This window comes from Myxocyprinus asiaticus, chromosome 49, assembly GCF_019703515.2.
Source record: "Myxocyprinus asiaticus isolate MX2 ecotype Aquarium Trade chromosome 49, UBuf_Myxa_2, whole genome shotgun sequence".
NCBI lineage: Eukaryota > Metazoa > Chordata > Actinopteri > Cypriniformes > Catostomidae > Myxocyprinus > Myxocyprinus asiaticus.
The window spans coordinates 26,103,010-26,114,384 of record NC_059392.1 but is presented as its reverse complement, the minus strand read 5'-3'; the positions used below and the strand labels follow the sequence as shown (position 1 = coordinate 26,114,384).

At 36.6% G+C, this 11,375-nt stretch overlaps 1 protein-coding gene across 7 annotated transcripts in view; it reads right to left on the bottom strand.

Moving 5' to 3' along the window:
• Window positions 1-4,019: 4,019 nt before the first annotated feature.
• LOC127438356 (gamma-adducin-like) overlaps window positions 4,020-11,375 on the bottom strand; it is a 140,791-nt gene continuing 133,435 nt past the window's right edge. For 6 of the 7 annotated variants that reach the window (XM_051693884.1, XM_051693885.1, XM_051693887.1 and 3 more), the window contains 5 exons: window positions 9,558-9,674; window positions 9,076-9,159; window positions 7,544-7,664; window positions 6,868-6,963; window positions 4,020-5,102 (listed from right to left, as the gene is read on the bottom strand). In XM_051693884.1, the coding sequence (XP_051549844.1) occupies window positions 4,858-5,102; window positions 6,868-6,963; window positions 7,544-7,664; window positions 9,076-9,159; window positions 9,558-9,674 (663 nt within the window). In that variant the 3' untranslated portion in view covers window positions 4,020-4,857. The remainder of the gene's footprint in view (window positions 5,103-6,867; window positions 6,964-7,543; window positions 7,665-9,075; window positions 9,160-9,557; window positions 9,675-11,375) is intronic. The other variant, XM_051693889.1, reaches the window with a different exon arrangement.

Here is an 11,375-nt window from a genome sequence, read left to right as displayed (position 1 = left end):
AACAGGAACTATGAAAGTTATATGAGAGTGGATTGAGAATCAAAATAGATGTCCATAGAGGTATACTGTACGCAACTTGGCCTTAACATCACTAATCTAAAATCAGCCTTTCCTGAGCCCTTTCTGACCAGTCTTTGTGTGCTACAACAGCAAATATATTCTAAAATCAGCCTCCAAGTCTGAAATGCTGCATGTAGATTAACGCCCACTCTCATGCATACTGTTTAACTAACGCATACAGCCATGTGAATCAAGTCAGTGTCCAAATCAAACGCATTTGTTGCATATTTCAGGTGTTGCATTCATGGGAAAAATGCAGAAAGGCACACTGGCACAAATACAACTGTAAAGTGCCTTTCTTTCAAACTAACAGTCTGTTACTTGTCCAAACTAATCAAATGCATATTTATTCTCAGAGAAGTGAAAAGGAAAACACCAAATGTTACTTGTTGATATATGGATGTTAGAAATTCATTATGTTCTTTGAGAATAGTCTGTTTGTGAAGTAAAAATGTTATATAGAGACATAATTCACTATAGCTTCTGGCAGAGTTGGTCTTTAGTAGTTTTGGTGCATACTGTATATTAATGTGCTAAAAGACACGAAGGTACTTTTGTTCAATTAAATATTTTAGTGCTTCTATTACCATCTCATAAATAAATGCAATGTGTAAGTTCTAGGAAACTTCTTGTTTCTGTACGAGTATGAAGTTGTGAGCATACACGTGATTTTCAGGAAATTGTTTTGCTGTGTCAGAAATCCCAGAACTGAAAGTGAGAATAGCAGTGTAACTTTGACCACAGCCAAAAGATCTTTAAAACAAGTTCCTTGCTCTAGAAATGACGACTATAAACTGCCCCTGTAACTGTTCTGCAATAATTTAGTCACCCTCATGTTGTTCTATGGAAGGGAGAAATTTTGCATAAATTACAAAATTGCTGTGCGCTGCCCCAAAGGCTTCCATTGTAAGCTTGTAACGGTCATCAAGTTTTAAATAAACTGATGTGGACATTGTTGTCTGTGGAAATTGACAGCATGTCATAGGCTGTCTACTTGGACTATCATTAGGTTTACTCAATCTCCCCTTGTTCATATTACTAAAGAAATGCATGTAATCAAGTTAACTTAATTTCACTGAGTTGCTAAATATAAAGGTTTACAATTACTGTGCTTGCCGTAGCATAGTAACCACACCAGCATGTATTTAGCATGCCAACATTCATGGTCACTATCTAGTATATGAAGAAATAAAGATTTGAGTTACTCTGACATGTCAAATTTTGTTGGGTTTACCCAATTCAGTTAGGTTCCCTCTTCAAAGTATTTGAGTTAAGATTACATTGTAATTTTAAGCTAAGGAATGTAATTTCATTAGTTTTTTGTGTGTGTGGGTGTTTAAACATTAAATTGTATTCAGAAGACTTTGAATATAGCGCACAACTCATACAAACTTCATTGTTCTGTTAATTTTGAAGCTTTACAGCACTTGATCGGTGTATGCTTCTGTTGTATAAAAAAAGTTGACTTTTTACAATAAGGTTCATTTTGTTAACATAAGTTAACGTGAATTCACAATGAACAATACTTAGGCATTTATTAATCTTAGTTTGTTAATTTCAACACCTAGTAACACATTTTAAAAAGTTGTATTTGTTAACATTAGTTAATGCACTAGGAACTAACCTGAACTAACAATGAATAATTGTATTTTTATTAACTTACATTAACAAAGCTTTATAAATTATTGAATGTTAGTTCATGATAACTAATGCATTAACTGTTAAAGAATGGAACCTTATTATAAATCATTACAAAAAAGTGAACATTGTGCAAAACATCTTTTTGTTCTTAGGAAGAAAGTCATATGGGTTTGGAACAACATAAGGGTGAATAAAGGATGACAGTATTTTCATTTTTGGGTGAACTATCCCGTTAAGTGAAATGTTTACTGCTTGTGTATTATAAAGCAATATCTGTTTATTTGGAAGTTATTTTGCATTGTATAACTGAAATGTGTATGAGAGAACTGATAAATGCAATAAATGACTTTAAACATACAGATGTAAAAAAAAAGAAAAAAGTGAAATGCAGCGTGTTCCTCCACAGACTTTGAGCGCAGCGTTTGCTTCTTAAAATAGTTTATTTGTTTGTGAATTTACACTGATTAGCAATACAACTAAAAGCAAGTCCGTTAGATAAGCATTTATATATACGATTTCACAGGTCACAAAGATGCTTGGCTCAAACTTGCATGCCAAAACAATATGCCTTCTGAATCAGAGACTACAACAGAGGCATTAGTAAATCAAGGTGCAAAATGGTCAGAAGAAAAAAAGAAAAGAGCAAGAAAGAAAAAGAAAACTGGAAGGTGATGCACATTCCTTGAGCTGAGAGCAGTTTGATGCTTGTATAGATATTCTAAAGCTGTAAAATCTAAAACTTCCTGAAAGCAAAACTGCAGCGCACATGGAAACTGGAAAGAGCCAAAATCAGAAAAGTAAAATGCAATTTAAAGCAAATGAAACTAGTTACATCTCATCAACCGCCCCGTTCTCTCTGCCTAAACTCACGCCCAGTCCAGCTTTAAATGGGTTTTATCCATGTCTGGCTCGCATTCAAAACCACTTGCTATTTACACAGCTTAGAAATGTCTCTCTTCATGCCTACGTCAGTACTTCACATTGCCCACTGGGATATATCACTCTCTGTGGTCCTGTCTCCCCCTCTGGGATATATGACGACAACATCGGGGCTTGATGGGAGTTCAAACTGAGGTCAAACTTCTCCCTGCTAGTCTTGAAACCATAAGCTTTTCCATAAGGATTAGCCTTTGGTGGCAAACTCGACTTCATTCTGTCAGCTGAGCTGCATCACTTCAAAACAGGAAAACAAGCAACCCCTGACCACACGGCAATCAGCTTGCATTTGACAGAGATCCAGTTTTAGACAGAAAATAACTCCAGAATGCAGTTTCCCAGGTAATCATATTACCACTGACACTACAGAGAATTTCCTGCAAAAATGAAAATCCTGTCAGTATTTACTTAAACCCTAATATTGTTCTAAACCCATACGTTATGTTTCTCTGTGGAACAAAAAAAAAAGGAGAATTTTTAAGAATCTTGATGCATCTTTTTTCCAAATTATGATAATGTATGGTGACTGTTCAGCTCCCAGGTGGCTTCAAAACGGTGACTTAAATTCCGGTCTGTTCCTCAGATAAAGCTGTCAAATGGCTTCGTAAGATTTGGCATACAGAGTACAAGTCAAATAGATTACTTTTGTGGTGTGTTTTTTTCTTTTCCATAACAGCATACTGGTTTGTAACCACATGAGAGTGAGTAAATAATGACAGAATTTTCCTTTTGGATTGAGCTATTCCTTTAAGCCCTTTGTAAGCATCCTGGATGGTGATGGGGTGATTTATGACTGTCATAAAATGTCATAATGAGTGACATACAATGGTAACGAAGGCCCAAAATAAACCGCCATGAAGAAGTTTAAACATCGTGTTCTGAACGAGATGATTTGCATTGAAAAGATTTTAACCAAACACCCATGACAGTCATAAGGCTGTACTTTTGCGTTTCTTTAGGACCCGAACATTTAAAAAAAAAAAAAAAAAAAGTTTACAAATATATATTTCCTTATATGTTGAGTTTCACTTCTCCGCCCTTTTTCAATATGCTAAAACATTTCTCACTTATGTTTTTGTATTTTGCCTCTATCGTTCCTTCTCTTCAAATCTCCTTCAACTGCTGAAATCATCCATATACTCGTTTTGTTGTATATGCCACATAAAAAAAAGTGCAGCACAAAAATATTATATATGTGATTAACATCACTCCAGTTTTCTTATATATATATTTTCTGTTACATGTGTTTAGTAATCTGAGCTATTACACGATTGAAGAATTCAGGCACCGCTACATTATCAGCCATATAATTCATACTCTAGCAAAACATGCGTCAAAGTTTCGAGTTTTCATTCGTTGAAGTATAGAAACGAGTACAAAACTGAATGGATAAAAACTAAATTGTTTCAATTTTAAAAAAAAAGATACAATATTTCATACCAAAAGAAGAGTGAAATCAAAATGCCAGAAAAGACGGACAAGATTACAGTTCACTAAAACGTGATTGCTTTGCTTTTTTTTGCTTTTAAATCTTTTGTTTGGCAAAGAACAGCACAGAGGAGATTGGAGTGGCTCTACACAGGATTATCACACGTGCAGCTTGCGGCTGCTAATCTCAGACCCATTTCTTCAACAATCACAGACAACATAAGAAAAAAAAAAAAAAACACAACCCTGTTAAAATAATCCCAGAACAGTTTCCAGTGTGATTCTTAAGTGTCTCCTGTGTAGTGTAACCAATTACACCTACCGTCCACCTACAGTGGGAGAAAAACACAAGCAGAACTGACACCATGAGAGATGATGTGGCAGCTAGAAAAGGGGCTCATAAGAGTCTGTATGCTCAACTCAAAAACATACAGTATTACAAAAATAACAATGCAGTATGGGCTCATTAATGAGATTAAAATCATACGGACTATATCTGTGTTCTCAGTCTTTTCCATAAGGTGAGGAGCAAGTTTCCCAGGAGTTTCGATCACTTCTCTTCCCATTTAAAACCATTCAAACAGTTTCTATTTTCATGACCATTCGAACATGGCACATGCTAAACATGGACGTCACTCCATCTATTCACTCCTTTGACTCCCCCAAAAATGTGCCATGTTTTTTCTGTCAATGAACTTTTAAAAAAAAATTAAAATAAAATAAAAAAAACGACAACTTAAAATCTTCAAACGACAGAGACACACAGACAGGGTGGGTGTGATCTGGTCTCCTCTAGGCTTCGGCCTTCTCTTTCTTTTTGTTCTTCTTCAGGAATGACGGGGTTCTGAACTTCTTTTTCTTCTTGTTGGGAGATTTGGAGGGCGAGCTCTCGGGCGTCAATGCCTCTTCAATTTTCTCTCCCGAGCGCACATTTATCTCCATGCTTTCCACGCTGGTGGTCAGCTGACTCACACGCTTGATGAGCTCCTCATCACCGTGGTTGTCTTTACCATTCAGCAGCACACCAGTGTGGTTCTCTGGATGAGAAATGGTGAAGAAAGCAGAAATAATTCATTAACAATGTAACAAAAGTGATTCAAACAGTATGCAAATTAATGCGAAAAACCATAATATTGCAAAAACAATGTATGAATAAAGCTGCGTTTCCATCCCATGTGTTCAAAATAACAAAATAGTCACTTCCGAAGAAACTGTAACCACTATGACTCTTATTAATAAAATACTTGCGGTTTAAAGCACTTAGACAAAACACTCTAGAAGAACTTTTCTCATGTCTGGGAGCACTGCGTTCCTCCTCCTTTATGTCTTTGTCATGCGGATCATAATATATAATATATATATTTTTTTTCAGCCTTATTTGCTCTGCAAACTCTATGCAGGCTTTGGATTTCTAGACACAGTTATTTCAGGTTGACCAGACCAACATTTCAGATGTGATGTCACATGTGCATCTTGTAATCATGAAAAATTCAACAGGAGTTAATTCGGTCATAGTTTATCTGCATTTCTTCTTATTGAATAAAAAATGTATCCTCCTCAAGGGAGCTGATATGTTTATGCGCACTGGAGATTTTATTCGCATCTTGGGGTTTCTATACAGCAGATTTTGTGTGATATACCAAAATTCGCATTCAAATATGTGGATGGAAACCCAGCTACTGAACTCTAAACTGTAAACACAACAATAAACTTGTTAAATTCACCTGTTTACAGAGGCCACTTCATTTGAAACCTGAACTGTGCAGGATTTTTTATGGCATGTTTTGAAATAAGCTGTAAAAATGAGTTTAAAACTGAATTCTGCAAGAATTATTTTATAATAAGCGGTGTAAATATTTGATACCATTTATCAACATCAGATTTACTTCTAAATATGTAATGTCCAAGGTTTCAGAAGTTAAACATTGCATCATCATTAAAAGTAGCTCTAAGGAAATATGTCCTGCTTCAAATGTGACCTATAACGTGTTGAGTTTCTATCCTGTTACTACACCACATGTAACACTTTATCCCTGCCGTGTGTAAAGCATATCAGTATTTCTTTAGTGTATGTAAGGCTTTATCTTCAGTTTATGTAATAAATGAGTTTAAGGTAAGCTGCTTTGAGTATTCAGCTTTTCCTGTCAATTTCCTGTAGAAATCATTTGAATTCTAAAATGGGAAACAGGTATTGCTCATATGCAAAATATCTTCTAAATAAATAGGTATTGCTTTATAATACATAAGCAGTAAACATTTCACTTAAAGAGATTGCTTATATGACTAAGGCACTGTGACAGAACAGAAAGGTTAGGTCCTTCGATATATCCTGCCTGAATGTTTTTCAACACCTGTATTAACACTTCTTTGAGAACAGACAGCTGATTAGGAGCATTTCCATACGTTACGAGTTTGTTTTGTTTGGTTGGTTTGAAAGCCATTTTTCAAATTGAAAGCGTCTGGAATAAAGTTTACATGGATTTTCAATTGGTATGAAAGCAGTCTGTCCTACTTTGCAGAAGTAAACTGCCATTGATGCTGAACAATAATAATTTTCATATTCCACAAACATACCACAAAGAGTTCAGACAACAACATCAAACCAAATGTGAAAACATCCCAAATGCATCAGAGTGAATGATCACACACACACACACACACACACACACACACACACCCACACCCCCACACACCCACACACCCCCACACACCCCCACACACCCCCACACACCCCCACACACCCCCACACACACACCACAGCTGTAGGTCAGTAAGACAGCTGGCACGTTCAGTCAGTTATACCTTCTGTAGCTGGAGTGTTTTGTGGAGACTGAGTTTGGGACACAGACTGAGACAGTGTGGAAGCATCATCTGATGTGATCTGCTCAAGATCGTCATCTGCAGGAGTGAGTTGGGTTAGTGAACAGACAGACAGGCAGGGAGACACACAGTTAAGAGAGGTAGACAGGTTAGAGGATGACATGCAAAGACAAAAGACCGCTCTCAGGCAAGACAGTCATTTATCATGGCTGTATATCTTTATGTTAGTTCAGTGCTGGCTGGACATTTGCACATCTGTCTAACACTATATTGATTTTAGCAGTGGGGGCATTGAGTTATACAGTTAGCATTGATTGGCTGGTTTTTAAGTGTGACTACGGGAACAGGAAATGAAGTGTGCTTAAAAGAAGTGAAGTGGCATGCATCTCAGGGGTATTTGTTAATTTACACTCAGGGGTCAGGGTTTGGCTGGTTAGCTTTGGCAGCTCGCCCCTGCTGGTAAGGGTCATAACTACACCAAAATGCAGACAAAAAGCCTGTTTCTCCATTGCAGGCCATTTAAAAGTGGGATGTCTTCTGATTATATACATTTTGCAAGCAACATTTCAGACTATAATGAAGGGGAATTCTAACTGATAGCACCAAACTGTTTGGAAGGCAAAGCAGCTCTTTAAGTGCACATGTGAGCATGTTTTACCGTCAAGGCCGAGATGCTGGCAATCTGCTCTTTTGTGGTATCCCTCCTGCTCCTCACTGAGCTCACTGAAGGGGTTAGGAGGTAGAGGGCCCATCTGTTCCTCGTCATCGCCCATGTATGGCTGCACAAATGTGTACATGTGGGCAAAGCAGAGAAAACACAATAAGACAGCACACTAAACTGTATGTGCATCTGTGTTTAAGTGAGTCATATACAGGGGGAAAAAGTGTGAGGAAATGTCAAAGTAGTCAAAACCAAAATATATTTCACAAATACCACAATTCAATATGCAAAACTAATAACAAACAAACAAACACAAAATTCATTTGGACCGCAAATGCAAAACAATAGTCATGCAGACGTTAGGAGTGGCTGGTGTGACCACAATTTTATATCACAGTCTAAAAATTTTTATACCATGGTAATAGTATGTAACACAATATTTTATGTTGAATATTCAATAATTTGTTTTTTTTTAAATAAATTAAGTAACCATGTGGTGATTTTTTTTCTGTTTTTATTAAGAACGTGGACACTTCCAGTTATTGTGCATAAAGTTACGACATTGTTCCACTTTGTGTTGTACCTTATACCCAGTCTACACCGGGAGCGTCCAATAACGCAAGGCAACGCAACAGCTTGAGGCGGTCTACACAACTTCATCAACAGTTAAATGAGTGAATAACTGTATCCTATTTTATTTGCAATGGAAATACACTGGTATAAACATTTACTTAATTATTTGTAATGTTATTGATGCTAAAACTGCATTTACATGTGGTTAGAAACAAAAGATCATTGGAATTAGTAGACCAGAGGCCTGAAACATAAGTTGGTTTTAATGTAGCAGTCAGAAGATACTTATGTATATATGTAACAAACAACATTTGTGGCAGAAAGATTCACACATGATATTTTAAAAGTAGACAGCTCCATTTATAATAGGATCTATTTGCTTTTGATGCTCTGCGCTGCTCGCAACCGGTGCAGCGAGAGTGTAGCAATACCACTTGATTAGTTCTTCAATGACATGACTTGGTTTGGGACACTTCCTACACTGTATTTTCACATTTTCAAATTTATTCATCACACTCACGTGTAAATACCGTAAAGCAGGTCTGCCCACTGACAGCCATGCTAATATATCTATCGCTGTATAAACAGTATACCAAAATTTCTATTGCACAGTCACATCACCCAACCCTAGCAGACATTTTAAAACTGAACTGAACTGTGGTTTCATATTTTGAAATGATCAAACATAATAAGCAGCAATCAGAAAACCCTCAGATGGATTTTTACCTTAATTGGCAACTGGTCCTTGAAGAGAAAAACAGAGCTACATAAGACCCTGCTTTAAAATGAGGCTTTCCCCCACATACTGAGAAAAATTTCACTGACAGAACATGACTACACATCAACTGTCTCAGAGAGTATCTGGCGCCACCTAGAGTCAAAGATCACTATACACCTACTGCTTGACTCTACAGGATTCACACTGCATTTGTGGGCAATGTATCTGTGGCACTCACCGGTGGTCTTTCTACCACAATTCCTGCAAGCCGCTGTGACTGTGGGCCTGCTGTCATCATATCAAAGCGGTTCTGCTCACGGATCTGAAACGATACCAGAAAAGTGGTTTCAGACCAAGCAACATGTCAGTCTCCAGAGGTTTCAGAACCTAGACAAGTTGCAAAAAAAAGCACCCACATATATTGGGGGAAAAAAATCTACATTAATGTTAGCACTTTTCTATCAATACTTTTCAGCACTGAATAAAAAAACTTAAATTTCCCTTGACTAAATCCATCACCCAAAAAAGCAATGCAATAATGCAAAAAATTTGGTATCAAGCAGCAACATTTTGCTAACTATTGCTTGGAACAGGCTCCACACAAGAATTATCCCTACGGTGCCTAAATATGTTGCCTAGGTAGGCAGCACTCTAGTTTTTGAAACAGAGTTGATGGGTTTAGATAACTGTGCTGAATGTTTATACAGACATTTGACTCACCTTATTTCTCTTCTGTAGGACTTCATTGGGGTTTGTGTTCAGAGGGACAAACTGGTTGGGATCTTCAATGCAGATTGGAGTACCACTGGTGTTACTCCCTTCATCTGACTTCATCCACTGAAATAAGGGAGTAACAATGCAAATCAGACTTACAGACTGGGAACCATTCAGAAAGATAATGAAGCCCTGTGCAAGTACTTTTAAGTTTGGTGTTAATTCTAAAAACAGCTGGTTGAAATTAGAGATGGGCATTTCGGTCATTTTGTCTACTCGAGTACTCCATGCCTTGGATGTTTTTTTCTTCTTCATATATGTACATGACAAATCTATGTATATATATTCCAATTTATAACTACATCTTCTTTGTCTGCTGCATTGTGTCTCGTTGTTCCAGTGTCTCGCCTATTCATTGTTATAGGTTTTTATAACATAATCCGTTACAGAAAGTGTAAAATATGGCATAATCAAAATATAATGCATCATATTTTGTCATTAAGTAAAGACTCGCTGGCCAACTCGACACAAAACTGCTCAGAAAACGAGTCTCTCTGCTCTAACAGAGTACCGTAATTATCTTTAGTATGCACCACTGTTTCGTCTTGGCTGGCTGAACTGTGTATTTGCAAAATGCTCGGCTTGACCAGTGATGCCATAACCATCGTGTTTTTAAAACACTGTGATAAGTTGAAATAGTTTTGAAGACATTGCGTTCTGTTATATTCAGCTGTGCTTCATCTAGCAGTCTGAAAGGAAGTTTGATTCATAGCGTGCAACTTATAACTTGAAAGGCACTTCAACGTTTAAATACACCGGAGACTCTTATTTTGAAATGTTTGCACTTTACTGCTTCCAGCTGCTCATTCAAACAATGGATAAGGGATATAAAATGTGCACTCCTACAATAATCTACAACATATTACAATGTAAACAAAAGTAAAACACTGTCATATTTCATCAACACTATATCATCATCAACAGTTGATCTTTTGTGATAGTTTGTCATAAATGTGCGATATGGCTTAACGACTGTGAACTCCTCTGTAATAGCTGGAAACACTCACAAGCCCCCGCGCGCTTGGAGAAAATATAACAGTGCCGTGTTTTCACTTTGAAGGATGCAGCGCATGCATTTATTTAATTAAATCGTATTCTTTTGAAGTTTGATAATCACATTAGGTCAAATCATGATCCTGTCTTTCCGTTCAGAAATTTAAAACCTCTTTAATTAAAAATTAAGACTTTTGTTGTACCATTTGCATCATCATTAAGACTTTTTTTGGCCTTAAATTTGAAAAACTGAATTTAAGACATTAAGATTTTAAGGATCCATGGGAACCCTGTAATAAAAAAAAGGTTTAGCAAACATTTGTAGAGACAGGTGTACCAAATGCGGTAAATTATACTCTTTCATCGTAAACCTGTAGAACAAATGCTAGCATTGCAGCATCGTTAATCAGTTTGTCTGCTATGAGACGTCTGTGTTGACAATAAAGGTACCGCTTAAAATCACAACGTAATCAATCTTAAAATTAAAAATAAGGCCCCTCTTTGAGTACTCGTGCTCATCTCTAGTTGAAATTAAATCGCTATAATCTAATTCCTCTCATTTGGCCAAAAAAAAAAACATTGTTGCATCCAGTTGTTTGATCTTATACTCAGTGTTTTGTCCCCCCCCCATAAAAATACATCACTAGGTACCTATTTGTCTGGCAACAAAGCAAGTTTTTTTTTCTGTTTAGTAAATAAAAAAAAAAAAAAAAAAAAAAAAAAACCCAAAACAGTACAAAAACTAAAAACAGAACAAAAACCAAAAGCAAA